Source organism: Aspergillus nidulans, chromosome VII (assembly GCF_000011425.1).
Source record: "Aspergillus nidulans FGSC A4 chromosome VII".
Classification (NCBI taxonomy): domain Eukaryota; kingdom Fungi; phylum Ascomycota; class Eurotiomycetes; order Eurotiales; family Aspergillaceae; genus Aspergillus; species Aspergillus nidulans.
The window spans coordinates 3,678,162-3,702,990 of record NC_066263.1 but is presented as its reverse complement, the minus strand read 5'-3'; the positions used below and the strand labels follow the sequence as shown (position 1 = coordinate 3,702,990).

At 50.1% G+C, this 24,829-nt stretch overlaps 7 protein-coding genes and 1 pseudogene across 8 annotated transcripts, besides 1 other annotated feature; 5 read left to right on the top strand and 3 right to left on the bottom strand.

Moving 5' to 3' along the window:
* Positions 1-24,829: part of a sequence feature (contig 1.39 809..240080(1)) that runs on past both edges of the window.
* eng2 (putative GPI anchored endo-1,3(4)-beta-glucanase) lies at positions 6,024-8,196 on the top strand. The gene has a single exon (XM_654897.2). It carries the CDS (start codon positions 6,265-6,267, stop codon positions 8,143-8,145), a length of 1,881 nt encoding a protein of 626 aa, XP_659989.1. The 5' UTR covers positions 6,024-6,264; the 3' UTR covers positions 8,146-8,196.
* ANIA_02384 (uncharacterized protein) lies at positions 10,616-12,638 on the bottom strand (the record flags this gene model as incomplete). The annotated part of the gene is made up of 4 exons (XM_654896.1): positions 10,616-10,797; positions 11,759-11,815; positions 11,868-12,184; positions 12,271-12,638. The coding sequence occupies 4 exons, from the start codon at positions 12,636-12,638 to the stop codon at positions 10,616-10,618; spliced, it is 924 nt and encodes a 307-aa protein (XP_659988.1).
* ANIA_02383 (uncharacterized protein) lies at positions 13,771-15,924 on the bottom strand (the record flags this gene model as incomplete). Its single annotated transcript, XM_654895.2, has 5 exons — positions 13,771-14,110; positions 14,172-14,658; positions 14,731-14,846; positions 14,894-15,559; positions 15,747-15,924. The coding sequence occupies 5 exons, from the start codon at positions 15,922-15,924 to the stop codon at positions 13,998-14,000; spliced, it is 1,560 nt and encodes a 519-aa protein (XP_659987.1). The 3' UTR covers positions 13,771-13,997.
* ANIA_02382 (uncharacterized protein) lies at positions 17,450-18,025 on the top strand (the record flags this gene model as incomplete). The annotated part of the gene is made up of 1 exon (XM_050613033.1): positions 17,450-18,025. The coding sequence occupies one exon, from the start codon at positions 17,450-17,452 to the stop codon at positions 18,023-18,025; it is 576 nt and encodes a 191-aa protein (XP_050468875.1).
* Positions 18,740-19,321, top strand: ANIA_02381 (uncharacterized protein; the record flags this gene model as incomplete). The annotated part of the gene is made up of 1 exon (XM_654893.1): positions 18,740-19,321. The coding sequence occupies one exon, from the start codon at positions 18,740-18,742 to the stop codon at positions 19,319-19,321; it is 582 nt and encodes a 193-aa protein (XP_659985.1).
* ANIA_02380 (uncharacterized protein) lies at positions 20,242-21,083 on the top strand (the record flags this gene model as incomplete). The annotated part of the gene is made up of 2 exons (XM_654892.1): positions 20,242-20,820; positions 20,952-21,083. The coding sequence occupies 2 exons, from the start codon at positions 20,242-20,244 to the stop codon at positions 21,081-21,083; spliced, it is 711 nt and encodes a 236-aa protein (XP_659984.1).
* On the top strand, positions 21,414-23,442 carry ANIA_02379 (annotated as a pseudogene). The gene is made up of 2 exons: positions 21,414-21,710; positions 21,772-23,442. Coding segments are annotated over exons 1-2 (1,968 nt in total).
* On the bottom strand, positions 23,688-24,807 carry ANIA_02378 (putative NAD binding Rossmann fold oxidoreductase; the record flags this gene model as incomplete). Its single annotated transcript, XM_654890.1, has 2 exons — positions 23,688-24,428; positions 24,481-24,807. The coding sequence occupies 2 exons, from the start codon at positions 24,805-24,807 to the stop codon at positions 23,688-23,690; spliced, it is 1,068 nt and encodes a 355-aa protein (XP_659982.1).

Here is a 24,829-nt window from a genome sequence, read left to right as displayed (position 1 = left end):
CTTGTGCCGAACTCTCAGGAGAGAGAAAGCTTGGATCCAGATGTCATATCGATTTTAATCCAGCAGGCTGTTCCCGGGGTTCCTGTAGAAACGTCCAATGAACGCATCTTGAACAGGGGATAGGCATTCGTGAAAAGCCCGTTACAGACACGATGGGGCCATGGCAATCCCCGTCTCACTTCATTCGTTAGGCATAACCCCGGATCCGGAAACGTCGGCCAGCACGCAACTTGTCCATGGTTCACGCATCTGTGACGGGTCCCGTGAGGGGTCCCTCAATGTTTCTAAGCGTGTTTCAGCTTGCCAACATCTTGCATAACTAGGGCCGCCACGAGCACATGGCCTACTTCTAAGCCCAGGGTTCGTTCCAGTGTTTCGTTTTTCGAGTCCTGCTCTATACACAAAATCATGTCTAGCAATTTGACGTCGCAAAGGGACCACGAAAAACAAGCAGGCTAGACAACGACAAGCGTCGAATAGCGCTGGCCTATCCTGATGAGGTGATATGGGGACACATATTCAGGTAGGTTGAATCGTCCCGATGCGCCTCCGCTAGTTGAAGTTTGTTCTCCAGCCGACCTTCGGCCAGAATCACGACAGCGTCGTATTCCAAATCGTTCAAATAGCCTACCACTTTCTCAATTCGTATTGGCCTTGATTTATTCTGGCCGTCACTGACTCGCATCACTCGATGACAGATTCCAGTGCTGAAGGCTTTGCCTGTGCGCTATTCAATGTGGCTGATCTTGATTATTGACCCAACGCGAAGTCGGGAATCTGGTTGTGCTGTTCTCCAGTTCCCCACTTATCGACCTCGCTTATGATCGCTTCGGTGTGAACCCACGAGGCTTGCCATGGCGGCGCCGCCGGCGATGGCGCAGATAGTACCAGACCGCCGAGACTCTGGGAATACAGTAAACATATACCCAGATGGGAATGGTAGGGAACTCTCCTGCTAGTTAGTACTCGAGACTCTGCCATGGCGCTCAAGGACCAAGGTAGACAACGGAATGACCGAAGCTTGAGACGGCAATTCAGCCGTTATCAGACATCAGTAGATCAGATGGGTACGCGGAAAGCGGGAGCGTCGAAATAATATCAACATCCCACAAGGGGCGATCACGGGAGCCGACAATCTCCGACAACCGGCGAAACTCAATTATAAGGTAGAACACGGCCAAGGTATTTTATGCAGCGAATATGTCTGAATCAATCGATGCAGCAGTCATTATTGCTGAAGAGGCGGCCGACTCGCTGAGGAACCGACAACTTCCCAGCCCCCACCGTCGCACGGTTCCCCGACCCACCATCTCCCGTAATCGGTTCGCGGATGGAGGAGTTGGCTTGGGCTTGATTCCTTCCGAGTCAAGCTGGAAAGGATCTACCGATTTATCTCCAGGCCCATTGTAGACAAGGAGTGCGGACACTTAGAACGCTCAGAGTTGGAGGGGTTGATCGACCGGGTGCAAAAGGGTAGTTTGCATTCAGGCACAAGTGGATTGTGCAGAACCGACCAAGGTCACATGCTTCTGCTTGGCACCACGTGCACTGAATAGTATTGACTACTGAGTCAATGCCACCTAGGAGCTTCGCTGTGCTTGGCTGTCGAGAACGCGACCAATAATCAGGGAACAGGAAATGATACTACTGCACAAAACTGCTAGTACGATCTCTGATCCAGCGATCTTTTTCAGGAGTTTTGTTCCAGAAAAAGGATTAGGACTCCTAGTTAATCGTGCAGTTTCGTATTGTGCTACGTATCAGATTCTTGGTACACATGGAGACTGCAACTATCGCTTTTTACCTCGCAGCAGCATCACTATTGAACTCTCGAGTGCTCCTTGTACCGTATGGAAGGGCCGGCGGGATACAATTTCCGTGGCGTACTCCGTTTTCCTGAAAAGGCGGGGCCTGCTTAAGTAGTCTTGCCGTAAATGCAAACCAATAGCGGAGATGGGAAAAAACAGTCCTCTGAGCGCACGATCTTCATCTGTCCCGGTGCTTTGGGTGCATGAGGTAAGTGATCCTGGAAAGTTTCTTGAAATTAACAGTCTTTATTTCGCGAAGATATTAGAGAAATGGATATACTCAGAGTACTTCGTTTTCACTACCGCGAGATTAGTTGCCAGTTTAGCTTAGCCGACACACCTAGTCTCAGAACGACCTGTTGGCGACCGCTTTCCTCTCCAGGACTAGTGCCGCTCACCAAGATCTCCTTTTGAATAGCTTCATCTTGCTTTAGCCGCCGCACAATACAACCGCGAGCTCAGATTGTATTTATTCAGAAAACGTCTCCAATTCCTTTATTTGAGACGTTTTTTTTTACTCTTGGAGTGTCAAGCAGGCTTTTGAATTGTCTCTCCCTTCTCGGCCCGGCCTCAAAAATCTCAACAGTTCACATGCCATGCTGCACCGCAAGCTCAAAACAACGTCATACTCACATTCGGGCGCACCTCCAGGTTCTCTAGGTATTCTGACATTAGCCGCGGAGATGGTCTTTCTGGACTCAAGAGGCTACAATTATGATCATGCGTTGCATTGGTGTTAGGCAGCAAATCGAGCCGAGCACACTTGCGGTATCGGATGCAGCGACCGTGTCCCGGAAGGGGCAGGATATTCTTTCGACCTTCAGACGATCTGGTCTCAAAACAACGGGCAAGGCGGACTCCAGCTTGGTACCGGCTTGGCTTCAGCGACCTGCAATTGCGATCACAAGGCTAACACTAGATTTGGGCTAAACACACCAGCCCAGACTGCGGTGAAGGCTACATATCAATGCTCATATCTGCCGCAACTAAGATCAGATAGAAGAGACGTCAGAGTGGTAGCCGCCGTCGCCGTTGGGAAGGGAGAGTCAAGCCGCCGTTTCCGCAAGACTGATCTCGCGGACATACTGTGCAAACTGTCTAGTTCTGGGCGACTGTCCAGCGTAGATGGTGTTGAGTTGTTAGAGCAGCCCTCAGACCAGCTAGCGTAGAGTGCATTGGAATAGTAGGAGCAACGTAACCACAGCCGCTGCCAGGATGAACGTCAAATGGAGTAGTGGAGCCATCAAGCTCATGGGATTATGCCGGTCTGACTTGCGATAAAGCTTTAGGTTGTCCCCTCAAATCAGGCAGGCTTGTTGGATTGCAACAAGTTGCAATGCTCTTCCCGCTGAATTGGTCTGATGGTCGCGAGTTAGCAGAATTGAGTTGGCCCTGACAAGTGCTCACATGCCTTTCTCTCTTGAGTCAAGTCACAACCGCTGACAGTGCATTTGGAAGCACAAGGATATTATACCTTCCTGCAGCGGTATGCAAGGGTATATGCCCTCAATGTCGGCACGAACATTTGAACCCTTTCTCGACTTCCCAATAATACAAACGCTACGCTCCGGCTGAGCAGGGCGAATGATGTGATGTCTAGTGCGGAAGTGGCTGCACTTAGAGGCGCATCCCTTCGCTTCTAGAGCGAATAGAGGCCGCCAATGCTCATACCCAAACAATATGGAAGATGTCTCGACCAGACAGGCTGAACATGTGAACCATCGGCACCGTTTCATCGCTGCAAGCGCATCACCGCTGTTTCAAAAAGGTTGCCTTCGACTCTGAAATCGCGACAGACCCAGTCAAACCTCATTCATGTTCGCCCTCCTTCACTCAAATCCTAATCCGCTAGTCAGGCTCATCCACTGCATGCCTCTGCGCCGCTAATGCCCCTCGTCTAGGCGCAACTCGCTTCATAAGAGGTAACCTTTGCATTATCTTCAACATGCCTCTGTCTTGCAGCCTTGCCCATATTGCTGGACACTGGCAAGGTCACGGATTCACCAGCAAGAAGGCCCGGAACCAAATTCTTCATGCACGGTGATTATCAACTAGGATACTGCCCAATCAACCAGATAATATTAGCTTTCCGCGATGATGCTTTTCAATACTGAATTAATACCAGAGTTAATTTGGCGGCTCCAAGTTCTAAAGCATATACTATCTCTTCCCCTCTGTTGGAAGCCAGAGAGACTAGACATACCTCTCCTTTGACACCTTGACTACACCCCATATGGCTATAAACTTTTTAAGTCTTTGCCAATAATATATAATTTAAGTTAACAAGCACTCCGAAAGCTGGGCCAGGATACAAGGTTTGAGGATAATATTAGCTAGGCGGGCCTTTCTGGGCTACCGCTTTTGGGCTTCGGCATCCTTATGTAGAAGGCTGCTAATGGGAGGAATGATGCCGTGGGCATGTTGGCTGGGGTCAAATCTAGGTGAGGTCTTGGGTTCTTGACGTTATAGCAGTCATAGGGTAAGACGGCAAGCCAATCAGAACATTTAAACGAATATTCTGGTGCTCATATTCAGAATACTAAGCATAGAGAAGAGAATTATGTACATTCGGAGATCGATTGTTGAAAGTCTTCGCGAAATGAGACCTAACTTGATTTGATAGACGGTCAGAAATGGCAGAATCATTCATCGTGTACAATGACCAATCACACGATGAGCTCTGTAGTCTGTGTTGGCTCTCGATCACATAGGACTGTGACATAGGGAAGCCCGGTTCCTCTGTACATTCAAACAAGGTATATTACAGGTTAAACCTGGTAATACTACAAATACTCCGATCTTTCTTCATGCTTATACACACAGTTCACTCACCATCGATATAGTATAAAGAACTTGGTCTGGATATGAAACAAGGATCCTTCTGTTCTTGGTAAGATGACCCTTACAGCCGACTTGATGACATGAATGACCAATCCACATCATTTACGATCTAAATATAACCCGGTTTGTCAAGTCGTGGCATGGCGGTTTTCTTTGGATCTGAAATCCTCGTAAAGTTGCCGTGACGGCGAGGGTTGCGCGACCATATCATGTCGTACAAGAAGAATATATATATTGCAACCGATCTCAAACATTGCCATGCTGCGCGCATTGCATATCCTCACGATTGCAAATAGTCTTACCGCCAACTCCGCAACATTAACTGTCTACTTAAATATCTAGTTCTTAGCTATCTGGTTTGTTTATGGCGTAGATAAAATAAGGTACCATCCGTCACGCCCATAGAACAGGCTGTGCAGTCCATGGTGAAGGCCGTATAGTTCGTGAACGATCACGTGCGCGAATGCCATTAGACAACGAAGCCTCAGGCACCAATTACTCGACCCCGCTTCTGACTCTCCTCTGCTTTTCCTCCACTCACACTCCTCACCAGGGATTTGAAGAGCACGAAACGAGATTGAAGGAACCAGACCCTTTTTTGATCTGCTTGACCTTGAGAATTACTCGTTTCCCATTTAGGCTTGCCCATCTGGGCCAATCGGTTGGCTTGTGGTTGTGCGAGCGACCGATAGAGCTTTGGCCGGCATGCTCCACCGCAGCGAATCTCCCGAGTCTCGACCATGGCGCTTCGGTCAATCACTCCCGGTTCCTGGCTCCCAAGAAGTCCTAGGCCAAAGGTGCGACGCTGGGCTCGGGGTTGGCGACCCGATCGGTGACTTTTCCCTCCGGGTGGCGGCAAGCGCTGGTTGGAATGCTCGTTGCCGCGAGACTATTGAACACACTTGATCGTTGCCAGTTCGACCGCCATACCTCGTCATCTCAGAGAACACATCAACGCATCCATCCAGTTCCCCTCGACGATGTAAGAAGACAAAGCTGTTGACTTTTAATCCTGCGTTAAGTGCTGACCAGTCTGCCAGCTCCCCTGTTTCAAGTTGACATCCCCAAGTCTCGCCGCGTTTCAGAAGTGCCACGGTGGAGCACTCCATGCCTCGATTAGGAATGATGCTTCGTGGCTAGTCGCCGTGTTCCTGCACTCGACCGCTGTCAGCTCGCTGATTCGTGCATTCTCCGTCCAATTCTTCATTGAACACTCATTTACGGCCAGGGATTGGTAGATGCCACAGTCAATATTGGGCCTTTCACCTTCAACAATGCGCGACCGTTCCAGATCCCAAACATGTGGGCAGGTCTAGTATATAGGCCTGTTGCCCAGGTCTGGCGCCATTCTCTTCTCACATACTTGTTTTCTCAGTATTCTTTGTCTTTCCTTTTACCATCCTGCCCTTTACATTCTTTGAGGGCTTGTTCGTCATCGCAGGTCGATTCTGCATTTCTCTCCTTTCTATCTGACTCGACGGCCTTGACGGTTGTTTTCCATTCTCTTCACCCTGATCTTGACCGATCGACCAGCTTTGCTAGTCACCTTCCTTCATTATATAGCATTTCACATTTACTGCAGCACTAGCAGCGCACTATTCCAATTCATATCACAATGTCTTCTTCCCTCATGCGAAGGGTGGGTTCCCTCGCCGCCTCCGCGATCATCTTCCCCGGCATCGCCCATGCCGCCAGCAACTACAAACTCAAGGAGTCCTGGGAAGGCGAGAAGATCCTTAATCACTTCCACTTCTTTGACAACGCCGACCCCACCAACGGTTTCGTCACCTACGTCAATCAGAGCTACGCAGAGTCCGCCGGCCTCGTCAAGACCACCGACAGCGGGAGCCTCTATTTAGGTGTTGACTATGAGAACGTTCTCACCGTAGACGGCCCGGGCCGTGAGTCTGTCCGCATCGAGAGCAACGAGTATTACGACCAGGGGTTGTACGTCGTCGATATCCAACACATGCCCGGCAGCATCTGCGGCACATGGCCAGCCTTCTGGACCGTTGGCCCCGACTGGCCGACGGACGGTGAGATTGATATTATCGAGGGAGTGAACAAGCACGATGCGAACAAGATCGTGCTGCACACTAGCGATACTTGTGACGTTGGTGGTGGCTACAAGATGACCGGCGACATGACCTCAAGCGAATGCGGCGAAGCTTCAGGAACTATCGGATGCGTTGTCCAAGGCAAGCAGGGCTCCTCCGGCGACCCTTTCAACGAGCAAGGTGGTGGAGTCTATGCCATGGAATGGCAGGAAAAGTACCTCAAGATCTGGTACTTTCCCCGGTCTTCGATCCCCGAGTCCCTCACTGCGGGCACCCCTGACGTTTCGTCTTTTGGCACTCCTATGGCTCACCTCCAGGGCTCCTGCAACTTCAAGGAACGTTTCACCCATCAGAAGCTGATCCTCGACACAACATTTTGCGGTGACTGGGCGGGCGGTGTTTTTGGGGACAGCGGATGCCCCGTCAGCGACCCCAGCGACCCAATGCTGAGTTGCAAGAACTATGTTGCCGAGAACCCGGCTGTATACAAGAACGCTTACTGGGAGCTGAACTCTATTAAGATCTACCAGCTTGGTGGGACTGCTGAGGTGGAGGGCACCCAGTCCGCTGCCGCCGAGTCTACTGCCGCCGAGGCCACTGCTGCCGAAACGACTGCTGCTGCGACGCAGACGGCTAATGGGGGCTCAATTGAGGAGATTACTACCAGCACCCACAGCGTTACCCGGACAAAGACCGTGAGCGCCACGCACTCAACTGAGACTGCCGCTGTAACTGAGACTGCTGCTGCAACTACGGCTGCCGCCAGTGTTGCTTCGGAAGTTGACGCAACCAACACGCAACCCGTCTCCAAGACTAAGAGCACCAGCTACGTCACCTCCACAACCACACTATGTCCCGTCGAGAGCTCCCAGGCGGCCGCCACGGAATCCGTCTCCAGAACAAAGACAACCAGCTACGTGACGATCACGACGACGCTCTGCCCAGTCGAGAGCCTGCAGACTGCCAATGCCGTTCCCAGCGCAAAGGCCTCAACAGACGCAGCTGCAGCCACAACCCCGGCGGCTGAACCTCACCCATCCAACGCGGAGACCCCCGCAGACTCGAAGAGCTCTGCAGACGCCGTGACCGCCCAAGCCACGAAGACAACCATCGCCGTGAACACCCCTAACCCGGCGACCGACTCAGCCTCTTCGGTTCCTCCAGATAGCATCGTCTACACAGCGCCAGAAGTGACCAGCAGCTCGTCCGTTCCACTGTTCACTATCGTCTCGTCCTCCTCGCAGTTCGTGACTGTCCCTACTGCGGCCCCATCGTCCTTCGAGCCTACGGACGCTGTGCGCGACGGAGCCGACAGCTACAGCACAGCTGCATCCCCGACGACGCCGTCCAACCCCGTCTTCACGGGTGTAGGTAGCAAGGTTTCTATCAGCGCGTCTGTAGCCATTGCTGCCTTTGTGATGCTGCTGCTCGTCAATTAGATGCTTTCGTTCAAGGTGGCTTTCTTAGTACACTCTTTGTCTGAATACCCACAGATTATATTTTGTGTTCTGTTCTTCTATGTAATAATAAATTCGTCCGGCGACCAATACCCCAGCGCTGTTTGCTTCTCTTTAGGATAGCTTGACGGAAGTCCTTGTTGCTGCTGAGTGCGTCTGATTCATTGTCTATCGCTTCATTCCTACTTTTTGCCCACCTATATATAGAAAGACGATAGAATACTCGAATCTATCTTGATATCCAAGACCGTCTATATCCTTCAATTGCTCATATTGCTGGATACTGCCCACCTCACTATTACTTCTAACGTACATGCTTAACTCATAGCTCCATCAGAACTAGCAAACCTCGTTCTGGCGGCATATTACTGCAGCTTCCCTATATCCCTGTGTACGATGTATGCATGGGCACCCAGAACTCAGAGCCACGATACAGTGATTACTGAGACAAAATCTGTCCCAACGAGTCTTACAGATAATATCCCATTTCTAAAGATCCCTCTAGCTGCTTTCCTCTGATGGACGAGGTAGAAACGAAGCACAACCACAAGCTTCATTTCCTAGCGGCGAGTACGACTGATGGTCGAACACGGAACCTGTGCCTATCAATTGGCATAAACCTAAGAAATGAATTCACAGTCTGCTTGCTTAGTAAGATGGCTTGAAATAACGTAATTCCCGGTCGGTTCGTGAATCCCGGTCGGTTCGTAAATCCCCCTCCAAAAATCATTCTATCTCAAATTTAAAGCTCTATAGCACAACCAAAAGCAATTTAAATTAGATAAACTAAAAGTCTTGCCGGCTAGGACATCTGATTCTAGTATGCCCCTTAATATTACATTCAGAACATGTTGGTAGGGCACGTTTAGGAGCTGTTGAAGTTGGGATAGTACTTCTACTAGCACCACCCCCCTCTGCCTCCAATTGCTCATTTCTCAACAAAATAAGATCCCTAGCTTCCTGAACTGAAATCCCATGTATAGGAGTTATTTGGCTTTTAGAGCGACTCTTTTTTTGCTTGTTATTCTTAATAGCTGCGCGGAGATCAGAGTTTTCTTTGGCTAACAAGGCAGCATTGTACATGGCCAACTCACACCCCTTTACAAGCTCATCAAATGCTCGTTTGGAAGGGGATGAAGGACTCTTAGAGCCATTCTTTAGCAGCTTTTCAACTGAGCAAGCTTTTCGATGTATTTGGCGGACTGTATGAGGCGTACAGAGCTGGGAGGAAGGGATTGAAGCACTCCCTCTGCTCGGAGGGGGGGTTGGAGTTGATAGTCTTATATTCAACTTATCCAACACTGTATTGGGGTTGAAGGGGACTATCCCTGTTGCTCTGAATCTGCTTTGAATATTCTCTATTATAAAGACTTCCTTGTAAGCTGCTGGATAAGCTTTCAGGAAATCAAACTTGTTAATATAGTTGTACCCTAACCGCCCTTTCTGCTCTATAAGCTTGCAGTATGCCTTCTTCAAGGGACCAAAACAACCAACATCAAGAGGTTGCAAGAGGTGAGATGAATGTGAAGGCATGCAGATAGGCACAACATTATTCTCCTTGCATGTACGATCAAATTCAGGTGTTAGGTGGCTTCCATGGCCATCCAGAACAAGGAGTCGATACCCCCCCCTAGAACAGCTGTATGTAGCTGGAATAAAGACTTTTTGAAGCCAGCGAAGCCTGATCTCATCTGAGGTCCATCCATTGGTGCTTGTTTCAATCCTCCAAGTGCCTGGGATTGCTTCTTTGTCAAACCATCCCTCTATATAGACCTTTCCCTTGAAGATAATAGTGGAGGGAACTGACCACCACCCCATAGAGTTGACACATTTAATAGTTGTAACCCACTCCCTGTTCCCTGGTTGAATAAGCCATGGTTTACCAGGCATTTCAGCTCTAGTAACCACCTTTGTTGTTGCAATAAGTCCTATAGCAAAGCCAGTTTCATCAAAGTTGTAGATATCTTCATCCTGGATCCCCTACTGAGCTTTAACCCTCTGCAACTCAGCAAACTATTTACCAATAACTTTAGAATCTTCACAAAGAGCTCTTTGGCGATTTATCTTTCAAGCAAACCTGCTTTTAATCTCTGGGCGGCGCTTGGTAAACTCTGTAACCCAGTTCTTTCCGACCAGTTGAGGGGGGGTAGAGGAATCAGCTTCCAGGATAATTTGTGCCATATCTTGTACTTGGAAGTGCCTGGGGGGTGCTCCACATATATCAAGTAATACTATCCATGCTACCAATACCTCTTCCTGACGCAGGGATAGCCTATGCCTGTGGTTGCGGAGTTCTGCTTGAGATTAAAGTCCCTTCAACCGATCATATAGGGTTTAGGGAGGTAGATTGTAAATCAATGCAGCTTGACGAGGATTGGGAATTTTTTTATTTTTTAAATCATTTATCGCGCATTGGATCCTGCCCTCTTGCTCGATCAATTCTTGTTTTGTTTTACGCGCTTTTCGTGGCATGGTGGTCGGTTGAAGTTCGTGGTGGCTGGCGCGTTCGGAATTTTTGGAGGTTTACGAACCGACCGGGATTCACGAACCGACCGGGAATTACGTTAATGAACTCCTTCCAGTTGGGGTTATTGGTGGACATCGTATCTGTAGCTTTTGCTGTAGCCGCATTCCCTGATTAGGCATTTAGTTTTGCTACTCATAGAAGAATTTTTTTCTACTTGCTAGTTATTTCTAGATGTTGTGACACCGTGCCTCACACAAGCTGCTTGACTAATCCTAAATAATGGGCAATTTGGACGGCATACTGAAGGATAAACTCGGCTTAATTTATAGGCGTGCCTGGATTGCACATGCCTCTCTGGCCGAATAGACACCTCCCAGGACCCTGCTGACTGTCCTCGCAAGATGCAAGGAAGGACCAAGCCTTCTGCGTAGGGAAGACAATGATTGGAACCATAATCTTGTGAATTCCAAAGAGAAAGAACGATGGCCGGACAGGTCCCCTTTCACCATGACCTTGTGGTCGAAGCTGGGCTCCTCAGAGTACTACTCATAAATCACAGCGCGACCAAATTAACCTCTGCGAGAGTCAACAGATTTAATTAGAAGACACCGGTTAAAGCTGGTCTGATATTCCATTTCTGGAAAGACACAAAGGCAGATACTGCCTCAAATACATGGCATGGCCTGGGGCGCCATGCAAGGAAAGTCCTAATAGTTCAGGACTCGTGAATGTTTCGAGTGGGCGAATAAACAGAATAGGGTGATCCTTCTAAGCTCAGCTTAAATATGAGAGAAGCTACAAAGGGAAAATTGGCCATACTGGAAACAATAACTGGTACTGGCATTCTAGAGTAAAGCATAAAATAACTGTTCTGGAAGCACAAATAGAAGGACAAATCAATCGAAATAGCGTTAGGAGAAAGCGCGGCCCAACTGGGGGTGCAGAGATAGCATCTTAGGGTACAAAACCTGTACAGGACCTGGAAGACCATCTGTTTGAGCCAAAAAAATAAAATAAAATCATAGATCGTAAATGATCGATTAAAAGCAGTCACCGCTCATATGGCCGGGTTTCCCACCTGTAAAAGCCCGATATTAGCCAGGTCGGTCCAGAGAGCTGTACACTTACAAGTATAGCAGGAAGGCGTCTTCCAACAAAACGAGACAGTATGATTATCTCTCGAGCCTGCGAGCAGTGTGTCAATATACATAAGTCATGTTTCGTAACCAGCACTTACACCTTCCACAGCAATGGCTGCACTCACTCTCCCAGTGGTTGTATAGTCCACAGTTTCGGCATGAACCTCTCTTTTGTCGGTTGTAGATGCATGTATCCATATTTTGGCGGACAAGATCAAGGCTATGTGGCCTCTGGTTTCTTCTAGAGCGGGTATTTTGGGGTTTTTGAGCATACTTAATCCTTTTATCAACTCGACTAGGTGGTCGAGGCTGTGCAGGTATGCGGGCATGAGGCTCCCCTCGATTAACACTCCGCACCGAGCGTTTCAGCTGTTTTGCATGAGTAGTGGGTGGCTTGGAATTGATGCCGTGATTTCTGAGCCACAACAAATTAGCAACTCTCGCTAAGCAGATCAGGGGGTTATATGAGTATGCAATGCAATGAAAGAGGATTAAACCCACATCAAATCCTGCACCTTCAAGAAGTGACCAATCTCTTCGAGAGCTGAGTGAAAGCCATTGACCAAGCTTTTATATTTGGGAAGAGCACATATCATCGTGAGATGGGGATGCTTCTGATATTCGTATTTCATTTGATTTATGTTGTCATATAACTCTGTGACTTTATTTTTCACCAGTATGTACAAGTCCATGTACTCCTTCGAAACATTGCCTGTTGTAAATGATCCCTCATTGTTCTCCATAAAAAGTTTCGAGGCCGTTATGGTGCATTCTAATACACTTTTGCCGCTCAGAAGAGTCTTCAAATCAATCGTCTTCCGGAGTAGACGTTCCAAGTTCCTGAGTGCAGAGTCCGACTCAAAAATCATGGCGGCTGTGACTACCAATGCTTGTGGTAAACGTGAAGGTGAGTAAGGGAATGGTTAAGGAATCCTTGTCTCAGCACAAGAAAAGACCTGTCGGAGGTGCTTTCCAGGTAACAACAAAACAAAGACAAAATTTAAAGTCAAAAAAGAGTTCGGGGTAGAAAAAAGGAGAAAAAAACGAATCAAGCTGGCAGAGCAAAACCGTGAAGGTCTCTGAAAAAGGAGAAGGAAGTGGGAGAAAGACGAGAAGGATGCAGTAGTTATATACGCGTCCTTGGACGCGTCGACGTTGACAGGGCCTATGCTCTGCATTACCAGAGCACAGTCGCATTAAATGATAGGCCATCATGCCTTTAAAGTGAGGCGAGGTAGGGCTCATTTCAGCTCATGCATGGAAATGTTCCAATGAGATGGAGCCCTCAAGGGCGCGATGACGCCCGCTTATCTACGGCATTTCTATGGCTTTCCATACATGAGAGATGACTAGAGGACGTACGTAATAAGAAAGCAGTATTAAGAGGTCTAATAAAGTGACAGGACCCCCATCACATCAAGGAGGTTCTGATTACATGGCCTAGTTCGCGGAACTGTTTCTTCGTGGGCCAAAGAGTGCAAGACAGTAATGAACTGGGCACTACTACTCGCAGTAGGATCGATAAAGCAGACATGCTGACTGAGAAGGAAGAATTTTCAACAAAGTCGTCTATAGCAAAGCGCACAGCCCTGCTACGTATGATTGGCTAGTTGGTGAGAATTCACATTTCTGACTAGAGAGCTCAACGTCAAGATCCATTCCAAATTCTATATGTAAAGGTGTTCCCAAAACGCGATACTTGTCCAAGACGCGGATTCATACATGAGTTGTGGAATGCAAAGGACTGATATTCATTTGCTGCTGATCATACCCTTGAGAGTAGGATTCTAGAGTTGGGTCTAGGGCTGACTCCAACAACCTAGAAGACTAACAACTCTGATCAACGCGGTATTTATAAGATGTACAGCAATCGAAGTATGATGATGAGGCAAGGGGCTTTGAGTCTTGCTTACTCGTAGATTGGATAATGGCTTCTTGGTCGTAAGTTGTCTACTCTCACTACTATCTCAAGGTAAAGAAGAACAGAGTACGCAGTAAGTGATCCATTACATGTAATCGATGGTTCATTGACGCCAGTTCATTGAGCTAACAGAAGAAGTTAGTGAATAGCGTGCATTGAGTGAGGGATGCCGTGGCTCCCACCTAACTGAAAGTTGGAGGCTACGCAGATCTAAACGATGCATCCTGTCCAGAACCACCAATAATCTTGACAGATCGAACTCGTACCAATAACGTCCGGTCAGAAAGCAATGATAGCCGTTCCTAGCCTAGGGCAAGGGGAACGTCGACGTCTCCACGCGATTAACATTAGGTGTGGTATCGAACACCAGCTCCAAACCAGGAGAGATCTTGCGCTGGTTGTACGAGAATAGTTTGTAGTCTGCAGCAGATTAGTATCAACTTGACCGAACAAAGAACGAAAGGGCGAGTGCGAAACGTACTCTGCGGTCCCTGCACTCCAACCGTCCCCTCAGCCCCCTCATCCTGGACATCAAAGTACCGGAACGTCGCGATGTTGGGCCTCGCCTCTTCCAAGATCATCAAGAAATGGAAGTACTGGTCCTCCATGTTATACCTCGTCACATAGAACTCAATTGTTAGGGTGCGGTTGGGTGCGTTTCCTTCGATGTCGTAGTAGATACCGTGCGGCTTGCCCTGTACGATCTTCAGATCTTTCCAGAGGGGGAATAGCGAGTATGGTGCTAGACCGTCGCGGAATGGAAGTTGCTGCCCTGTTCGCACACTCGCCGGACTTGCAGTAGGAGCTTCGTCCAGACAGATCATCCCGTTGTCGACGACCCACAATGTCGAGCTGGAGTGGCCGTAGAGAGAGACGGCGAACGGGAGATCGAGCTGGAAGACCTTGTCGTCGACGTCTTCAGGGGCACCAGAGAGGCCGCCGACGATGACTTTGGGGTTGCGGAGGGTCTGTCAGAGGAGGGTGCAGGTTAGCCTTTGCCATGCGGATCGCCCGATATGTGGCAGGATGTGTGGGCTTACCACAGCATTAGGCAACTCGTCCGGGTTTGCCTGTTGGGGTTCAGGCTGGGGTTCGGGCTCTGGCGCTGGTGGAGGCGTCGCGGCCGCCTGGAGTTGTTCGACAATCTTTCTATGGGCTGCGACAAGATCGTCGAGATGGATCCGGACAGCGATGTCGTGGGACTTGGTCTCTGCTCTGCATCGAGAAGTTGCGCTTCAACGTCACGGATGGTCGTTAGGGCTGTGCCTAGCTCGGCAAGTAATGCGGCTGCGTCGGCGATCTCGCCGTGTCGCGCGAGCAGGTTCGCTTTGTCGCCTAGGTACTTGACCTGCTCGAGGGCTTGAAGGGCCTTTGGGAGGTTGGTGCTCGAGGTTGTGACTAGGGCAGCCACTTCTTTGGCGGCAGGGGTGATGGCGTCGATGTTTTCTGTAAGAAGGGGTCCGATGCCGGGTGTGGGTCTGTACACGTCAAGATTGTATCGGCCCGTGTCGTTGACGAGCACGGCGACGAGACGCAAGATGGACTTCTCGTATGCGGTGACAGACGAAGCATAGAGACGGCCACTGTCGACACTGGCTCTGGCCTGAGACGCTATTTCGTCGACGGCCGCGGCGATGCGGCGGATCTCATTGTGGTAAGAGACGACAATGTACTGCCATGCAACGATGACGACGCCCGTGAGAGATGCAACAGGGAAGGGCGAGATGAAGCTGATCAAGAGGCCGACGGTGACGGCGCTTCCGCCGAGGACTCTCTCAAAGGTCGATGCGAGCGAGGTCCACTGCAGGTGGGCGAACCGGGCCTGCCACGAGAAATATCTGTTCTGATGGACGGCGATGACCCCCAAGACTGCAGCAAGCACTAGGTCATATGGTCCCCAGTATGGGGGGGAAGCAGTCGGTGTCGTACTCCATCTCCCGATAGATGGATAGAAGATCGCGAGAAGGATAAGGCTTGCGACTAAGGACGAACATGGAGCCGTCAGTGGAACGGCGTCATGACCGGTTGGATAAAACCACCCCGAGAGATAACCTACCCTTGTGCTGGTCGACGTAGGTAACTACTTGGTGCAACGTCTGGACGGGTTCTCGCGCAGATGAGGCAGTCAGTGGCTCAGGCTGGTTCATAGGAACTTGAGTACTTTGAGAAGCTTCGGGAGCTGGGGGTGCTGGAGGATCTGGAGTAGCCTGAGTAGCTGGATTGTCTGTGGACATGCCGGGCAGGTCAGGTAACGAAAGAGAGAGAGCAAGTAATCCAGTGAACTGTTCTACGCACTTGAGGCGTACTAATCCCAGGCAAAACGTTCATATATATACGCGGGCTGCTTGACACTCGTCTTTGCTTTTACTGTGGCACAAACAATGCCAGCAAGCCAGCCAGCCCATGCCGGCCGCATCAACAGCATTGATGGCTGGCTGGAGTACATCTCCGCTGTGCTGAACTACAAGAGGGCTTGGTGGTCGTATTCACGATGCACATACAAGGGTTCAAAAGAAGGGAAATTATAGCCGATTGACTCGGGCTCGTATGGCGCAAAGCAAACAGGGGCGTTAGCCGCCTCAGAGACCAGGACGACAGCCATTGGCCATGGCACAACGAAACCCTAAGATATCATAGGCGGACATTCCTAGTTTCTGCAAGCTAGGTTAGCGCCGCGGACTCTCGAGGGGGCAAGAGAGAAGGTGGGAGAGAGAAGGAGGGGTTCATAAACATTGCCATAAGCGAACAGCTCCAACGGCAACGGAAATCTGCATGTTCATGCATGTTGAAGGAACTGCCTGCATGGTGTATGGTTCGAGCCTGACAAGCAGCTAGTTAGCATCCTTGACTTCAAGCATGACTTCCAATTGCTGCGAATAAGAAGATCGCAGGAACCTGCACTGCCAGTCCGAGCGAGCTGGGCCGCGGTGGCTGGCTGGCTCTGATCTGTCAGCGCAGCCCAGTAAATTTTCCATTTGACAGGTAGGATTGACGAAGGCAAAAAGCACAGCGTCGCAGCGACTAGCTGTCGGTCACCCCGGACTGCGGACAGTCAATGCACGAGGCCTATATTGGCCGTATTTGTGCAATGCGTTGACTGAACCCTCCCGCTCTACCTGTAGTCTGCCCGTAGTCTTCCTGGTAGGTGGGCAGTCCCGCTCTAGAGTCTCTCGAAATTAACTCTCAGCAAAATGATTGAAGTCTCACTATTATTTGTAGTAGTCGTCTCTGCCTTATTGATATCTCTGTGAACCAGGAAAGCGCAGGCGTATCAAAAGCTCGATCAAGGTCAAGGGCTCTTCGACTCTATCAATTAGCCTAAGTTCCTTCAGTGCGAAAAAAAAAATATGAAGTGTCATAATAAAACGGTAAAACAAAACAAAAAAAAGAAATAAAGAAAAGGAAAAGAAAAGGAAAAAAAAGAAAATGCCAACTGAGAGTTACCCCCAGTGTCAACCATGTCGTTAGCCTCGTCGCAGACAACCTCAAGCAGCCAGTTCCAGCCTTCAGGGATGGCGTTCAATAGAGATCTTGAGAAAGCCTGATGACGGTGCAGGTGAACTCATAATGAACTCTGCGATTGAACCGTTTTTCAACTAAACGTGTAATGCCATAAGTTGCAGCACAAGCTTTGCGTGAGCAGCTAACATACCGTGCTTAATCATCTGACGCCCATCCCCACGTGACGCCCGATTTTTGTATACACCGACTTTTTAAGTAACGATTTCAAATGCCTGTATCTAACTCAATATAGCTTCAATGGAGCTAGCGCTGGCAGAAATAGAATCCCTGGAGCCTGGAGAACAGTTTAGCTATGCTCAGAATGCGAAAAAGTTTGGTGTAAGCCGCTCAACGTTGTCCAGAAGGCATCGAGGTGTCCAAGGCTCAAAAAAGCAGCAATACGAAAACATGCAGTTTCTCAACCCCCAACAGACAAAGGAGCTTATAAACTACATCAATAAGCAGGCGAAGAAAGGATTATTCTCTTCTAATGAGATGGTCAAAAACTTTGCCGAGGAAATTGCTGGAAAAAAGGCAGGAAAGAACTGGGTTTCACGCTGGCTAAAGAAGCATGATGACAAGCTTGTGAGTGCCTACACAACTGGCATTGATTCATCACGCAAGAAGGCTGATTCTGCCTTTAAATATTCGCTATATTTTGATTCTCTGAAGCAGAAGATGGAGGAATATGATATCCAGCCAGAGGATACCTACAACATGGATGAGAAGGGTTTCCTAATTAGGATTCTCTCCAAGTGCAAAAGAATCTTCTCTAAGGAGTCCTATATTGCTGAGGGATCCAAGCAGCGTCTCCAGGATGGAAATCATGAATAGATAACTACTATTGCTTGTATTTGTGCAGATGGAACCTCACTATCTCCAGGCCTTGTCTATCAATCTGCTGCAAACAAACTACAAGATACCTGGCTTCAAGACTTCCAATATAAAACACACAGCTGCTTCTTTACCTCTTCCGCTTCTGGATGGACCAATGATGAGATAGGACTGGCATGGCTTCGAGATATCTTTGACAGGGAGACCAAAGCAAAGGCAAGGAGGCGTTGGAGGCTCTTATTCCTGGATGGCCATGGCTCGCATATCACCATGAAGTTTCTTGACTACTGCAAAGCAAATAAGATCCTCCTGGCTACATACCCCCCTCATTCAACTCATACATTGCAGCCTCTTGATGTTGGGATCTTCTCTCCTCTATCCAAGGCCTATAGTGACGAGTTAGAAGCATTTCTGCATGCTTCTCAAGGCCTTAGCGCAATTACAAAATGAGACTTCTTCAGGCTCTTTTGGGCAAGCTGGAACAAAGCTTTATCTCCAGCAAATATTAAGAGTTTATGGAGATCAACTGGGCTGAGACCTTTCAATCCTGAGGTTATATTAGCGCGCTTTAGGGAGGATACAACACAAAGACCTTCCTCCAGTGAATCCTCACGATCTATACTGCAAGCAGAGGATTGGAGAAAGATTGAGAGGCTTCTTAAAAAGGTGGTGGCGGATTTGCATGATGAAAATACCAAGAAGTTAAGCCTTACAATGCATTACCTCTCTACAGAGAATATCCTGCTCAAGGCACGCTGCCAAGGCCTCGAGGAAGCGCTAGTTAACGAAAAGAAAAGACGGCAGCGTGGAAAGCCTCTTATATTCCAGTTGCAGGCACCAGAGGCAGGAAATGCAGTCTTTTATTCTCCTAGGAAGATCCAGCAGGCGCGTGACCTCCAGAAAGAGAAAGATGAGGCTATCCAGCAAGCTAAAGCTGCAAAAGAGGAGGCTAAACTGCATCGGCAGCGGGAGAAGGAAGAGAAGCAGCAAGTTACTGAGGAGAGAAGGAGAATGAAGGCTGTAGAACGGCAAATTCGGTTGCAGGAAGCAGAGAAGAAGAAGCTTGAGAAGGAGCACCAGAAAGAGGAGGCTCGTATAGCCAAGGGAGCTGAGATACAGCTTCAAAATGATATCAAAACTGTTAAGCAGAGGAGACCTAAGCTGCCAGCAACACCAAAGGCTCCAAAAAAACAGAAACGATCACCTCCAGCAGCTGAAGCTGTCCTAGAAACCCCTACCACTGTCAATCGTCGAGGACGGCAGATCCGGCTTCCACAACGCTTTCGCGACTCTTGAAAGATATGCATAGCTCTATCAGCATGTCATATTATGTCTGACAAAAGATCTTTGTATAATATTGTCTGTATCTGCTTCAAAAACTTCATTTTTTCTACTTGTGGTGGTCGTCAAAAACGGGCGTCAGGTGGGGATGGGCGTCAGGTGATTAAGTACGGTAAGAGCCATGTCTGGATTTATTGCTAACTAGGGTTGGTCAACCACAGGACAGAGTGGAGAATGGGACTCAGAGCTAGAGCGAGAAGGGCTAACTAGGAGAACCTGGAGCTCACAGCATTATTTCTAAACATGAGAGATTGAGGCTCTCTTTATTATTTGTATGGATGACTTGCGAATGGGCACGATGGTGGTAAGGAAAAAGTGTAGCTGTACCCACCCAGCAAGACGAGGTAGCAGAAGAAGCTATAGTAAAGGAATAATCTGAAGAAGATACGGTGAATGCATCAATTTGGTTTCTGGAGCCTACTCGTACTGAGGAACCATGCCTCAAGCACCCAAGCCGGCGACTACTGAGTAGAGTCACCTTACTCTCAATACTAGGTCACGTCTTGATTTGCTCTTATCAATATTTGCCCGAGTCAATTAAGATAAGAAAACAATAGATAGCTTCAGCGCCTCCAACTTATCAGCACGGCGAGCGGGGCACTGTATGGATGCCGATGCGTTAAAGTCGGTCCTTGCCCTTATTATATAGCCCCTTTTCACCCTCGAGCTCAACCAACGTCCGTTTAGCTGCATATTCTGGTCCCAGTGAGGCAGAATGACAGCAACGCGACACGTAGCCCGCCCGATCCCAGCCATCCCTCTCGCCAACTTCAACTCCCGCATCGACGAGATCACCCGCGAGCTTGTCTCCGCCTGAGAACGTCGGACTCTTTACTATCACCGACCATGGCATCTCGAACGAGCAGATAAAATCCATGTTCGCTCTCGCTGAGTCTTTTTTCCCACTACCCGATTCCGTCAAAGCAACGGTCCCCTGGAACCCCAACAACGTCGGCTGGGAGAAGAAGGGCCAGGTGCGGCCGTCGACTGGCAAACCCGACCAGAAGGAGTCATACAAGCTGCAGTTTGGCGAGAATGTGGACGGGCTGTGGCTGGACGATCAGTATCTGACCGGGTTCAGAGAGACGTGCCTGGCATTCATGCATCAGATACAAGAGGTTTCAGAACTCCTGATGCGTTGTTTCGCACGCGGACTGGGCTTCCTAGATGATTTCTTCATCAAAGCACACGATATCTCGAGGCCGAAAGCACAGACAACATGCCGATTGCTGCACTACTCTGCCCTCCCGCCGCCGTCCGAGTCACCGGCAGGGGCAGGTGCAGAAGGCCAGCCCTACCTCAGCGCGGGCGCGCACGTCGACTGGGACTTCCTCACCCTCCTCTTCCAGAAAGAGGGTCAGTCGGGCCTGGAGACCTGCCCGAGACGGGAGAGCGTCACTGAATTCGGGATTGGAGACGAATGGACCAAGATCGAGCCAAGGACGGGCGAGATCGTGTGTAATACCGGCGATCTGCTGATGAGCTGATCGGACGATCGTTCAAGAGCACCTTCCACCGGGTCAGGGCGTCCGAGAGTGCAGGGGATTACATCGGTGGTTGATATAGCATCGCCTTCTTCAACCAGCCGTGCAAGGATGCGGTGATTCAGGGGCCTTTGAAGAAGTATCCGCCGGTCACAGGCGAAGAGTTCAATGCTAATGCAATGGAGAGGAATTTCAAGGCGTTGCAGGAGAAACTGAAGGTTTTAAAGAGTTAATATTTATATTTATATATGTATCTCTCTCTCATGGGGCTTGCTGCTGTTCCTCCATAATGGACCATGTCTGATGCTAATGGCATACTTCGCTTAGCACTGCCATACTTCTCCATTGGACTGGCAGGCCAACCGTCGTCTAGCCTCCTATAGTGACAGAAATGGTCAAATATAATTTCAGTGGTTAAATGATCAGCGTGTTAGCTATTAAGGAAATTCGGCCCATCTCCGTCCCCCACAGGGGAAGGATTCCCCGCAGCCGATCATCCCGCTCGGCTTCGTTTCAGTTTCAGTGAGACTTCTCTTGCTAGAGTACTAGAAACCATATTTACTATGGAGACCAGCAAGCACACAGGAAAAACCGCATTGAGCGACCACATCCAGCTATCGACAGGGCTGTCCGGCAACAGCACCGACAATTGTATCGGCAACGCCAACGTGACTCGCAAAAGGAGGAGCACGACATGCGATCGTTGCAAATAAGTCTCCCATAAATCTTCACGATCCAAGCTGACGAACAGTACAAAGAAACATCTGAAATGCGAGACTACACGAGGCACCGGCTGCAAGCAATGCGGCAAGGACCAGGTGGCGTGCATTCGGACCCGCCGGGGCATCCGATTCAGCGATGTATCTACACACTGGAGGACCGAAAAGGGAGACCTGGTACCTCAGGTGCCAAAGCCGCGAGTACCTAGTGAGTTTCGAGTTGCTACAGAGCTTGGCTATGGAGTGGGAAGTCACTGAGTCTCTGACTGCAATAGTGAAGCTGATATACGTCGACGAGACGGCGGAATTGACGGCCATGTATCGGCAAGATGACGAGGCCATCCAGCCAGTATCGGCTGGACTCGGTTCCCAGACGCCACCGAGATTGCGAAATGCAGACCGAGGGTCGACCGTAGATGGCGTTATGCCATCACCGTCCGCCGCCGCGATAAACAATGGCCGAACTCCATCGGCAAAACCTGTCCTACACGGCCTGGTCAAACCTCTTTCGACTATGCCGCGCTCACCCAGCGGCACGCTGGAGTTCGGCTTGCTGGGCTACTTCATAGATCATCTCAGCATGTGGTTGGACCTCTGCGACCCTGAACGGCATTTCCAGCTGCTCGTCCCCCACCGAGCGAGAAACTGTCCGCCGCTCATGAATGCGATCCTGGCAGCGTCCGCGCGGCATCTCACGCGAGTGCCCAAGTACAGGGCGCCCGCCGGTGCCATCCAATACAAGGGGCGGATTCTCCACAATCTCACTGAAGGGACGGCGCTGCAGTATCACAACCAGTGCATCCACGGCCTCCTTGAGCTTAGCGGGACAACCGAGCAGACCAGAAACGAGGACCTGCTGGCGGCGGCAATCATCCTGCGGTTCTATGAAGAGGTAGACTATCCCCTGCAGGAGGACAGTCGCGACAACGAGCTCTTTCTCCGCGTTCTAAACATGTTCATTGAGGCGCAGATCCCGGACCTCCTTCACGACCGGCAGCGCAAGGTATCCGTCGCCACCATGAGCACTTGCGCCGGGGTTGCGGAGAGATCGGCCACGGCAGATGGGCTTCACGACTCTTCATCAGGCTACGGCTCCCCACCGGATTCAGATGGCCAAGCGAGCATTCCACCTCTCGAGTCCCGCTGGTACATGTCGAGCCTCCGTCAAGCCGCGTTCTGGGTTGCATTTCGACAGGAAGTCTACTCGGCGTTCCTCAAACAGCGGCCCTTTAACATGTCGCTTTCTCGCTGCGACCTCTTCCGGTCATTCGCCCCTGGCGAAGATGCACTATGGACCGCCCGTCTTGTTGTCTTCTGCGCCGACGTGCTCGAGCTTTGCTACGGGAACACCGCGCATGCGCCAGCACAAGGATGCACAAGGGAAAGGTGGGAGGAGCTGAACGCCCTGTCACAGAAATGGGCCGAGTGCCTCCCCCCCAGTTTCGAGCCAATCTATTGCCGCGAAGCGGATCGGCAGCACGGCGAAGTCTTCCCCGAAATATGCTACTTGAGCAACATCCACGTCGCGGGCGTGCAGCACCTCGAGCTTGCCCGGATCTTGCTCGCGGTCTATAATCCCGCCCTTCCGCGGCTTGGGCTTGGGTACCAAAGGAGTATGCGCGATCTCAGCGGGGAATTAAGGGCAGCGGTGCTTAGACTGTGCGGAATAGGTGTGTCTAACCGTCAGAATCCACCCTCTCTGACGACGGCGCTCCTTGGGATCGTGGTTTGCGGGGAGCATATCGAGGACAGGAACGAACAATGCGCGCTGCTAGGACTGTTGGATGAGCTGGAGTACCATCATGGATGGCCGGTAGCAAGCTATCGGAACCAGTTAGAAGTATCATGGGGAGTAGCCGTAGACAGGGCCTAATATGATCGCATAGCAGTGGAGACGACGAGATAGAACTAGGGACGTTATAGAAAACGCAGGGTATTTAGGCGTTTATACCAAGAAATTCAGCGCAGAAACAGTTCAATATATAGAAGGGGATTTAGAGTTATATATTTAAAAAAGGCCATCCGAAAGGCGACGATATAGAACAATTCCTATGTATCTATCTCTAGAGATATCGCCACATAACCCGCCTATGCTTCAAAGCCATAACCCCAGACGGCCTAGATCCTCGCACTCTCCACCCTCCTTCCTGTCTCATCAAACTTGATCTGTCTCCCAGTAACGAGTGCCTCCTGCAACCAAGCACCAATCTGCACCGCCTTGACCGCGTTGCTCAGCTTCATGGGAAGAGGCGTATCGTCCAGACAAGCGGCCACAAATTCATTCGTTTCTTTCACAAATGCCTGCTCGAAGCGGCCCCAGTAGGTCGCAGGGACTTCACGTGTAATCCCACCAGCATGGTAGTAATTGACCAAGTCATTGGCCGGGTTCAAGTTCACGGAGAGTTTCCCTTCCGTCCCAATAATCTCCGTCACGTCTTCCTGTCCGTGCGCCATCATCCTTGAACAGTAGAAGTACGCGATTTTTCCGCCGTAAAACTCGACGACGCCGACGGCGTTGTCGAAGTCATTGTATTTCTTCAGATCAGGCGTCACCGCCGTGATTCCGTACGCGGAGATGGACTTGGGGATAATATCAGACCCGAAGAACCAAAGTGTCAGGTCGATGTCGTGCACGGCCATGTCGACAAAGACGCCGCCAGACCAAGAGGCGTACTCGACATAAAACCCGGATGGGTCGTGCTTGTCGCACGTCTGGGAGCGCAGGATAGACGGGCGTCCAATGAGGCCGTTTTCAACCTTTCTGTAGGCGGCTCGGTAGGACTCGTCGAAGCGCCGAGAGAATCCGCACATCACCTTGAGGTGTGGCCGTTTCTTTGCTGCTGCAACGACCTCATTACACTACATATGCCAGTTAGCATCTCATCTAGAGAGGAGGCGACGTGATACGTACAATATCAACATTGATACTCAACGGCTTCTCGCAAAGGACATGGAGATCCCTCTCCATAGCCTTGATTGCCTCCTCTGCATGGACTGACGTCGCAGTCCCGATCACAACAGCCTGGAGACCCGGATGACTGATCATGTCCTCGTAGTTGGTGTACAGCGTAACGCCGTACGGCTCGAGATGCTGCTTTGCCCATTGGACCTCCTCAGGATCAGGGGAGAACGCAGCAACTAGCTCAGCGCGCGGGGCGCGGTTGAGGAAGTTCAGGGCATGGCGTTTGCCCATGCGGCCGAGGCCAGCGGCGCCGACTTGCAGTTTTTTGGGGGACATCCTCTTATAGAAGAATAGTTAA

Bases quoted from the DNA above. Each gene is read 5' to 3' on its own strand.
- eng2 (XM_654897.2), top strand. From the start codon at position 6,265: ATGTCTTCTTCCCTCATGCGAAGGGTGGGTTCCCTCGCCGCCTCCGCG.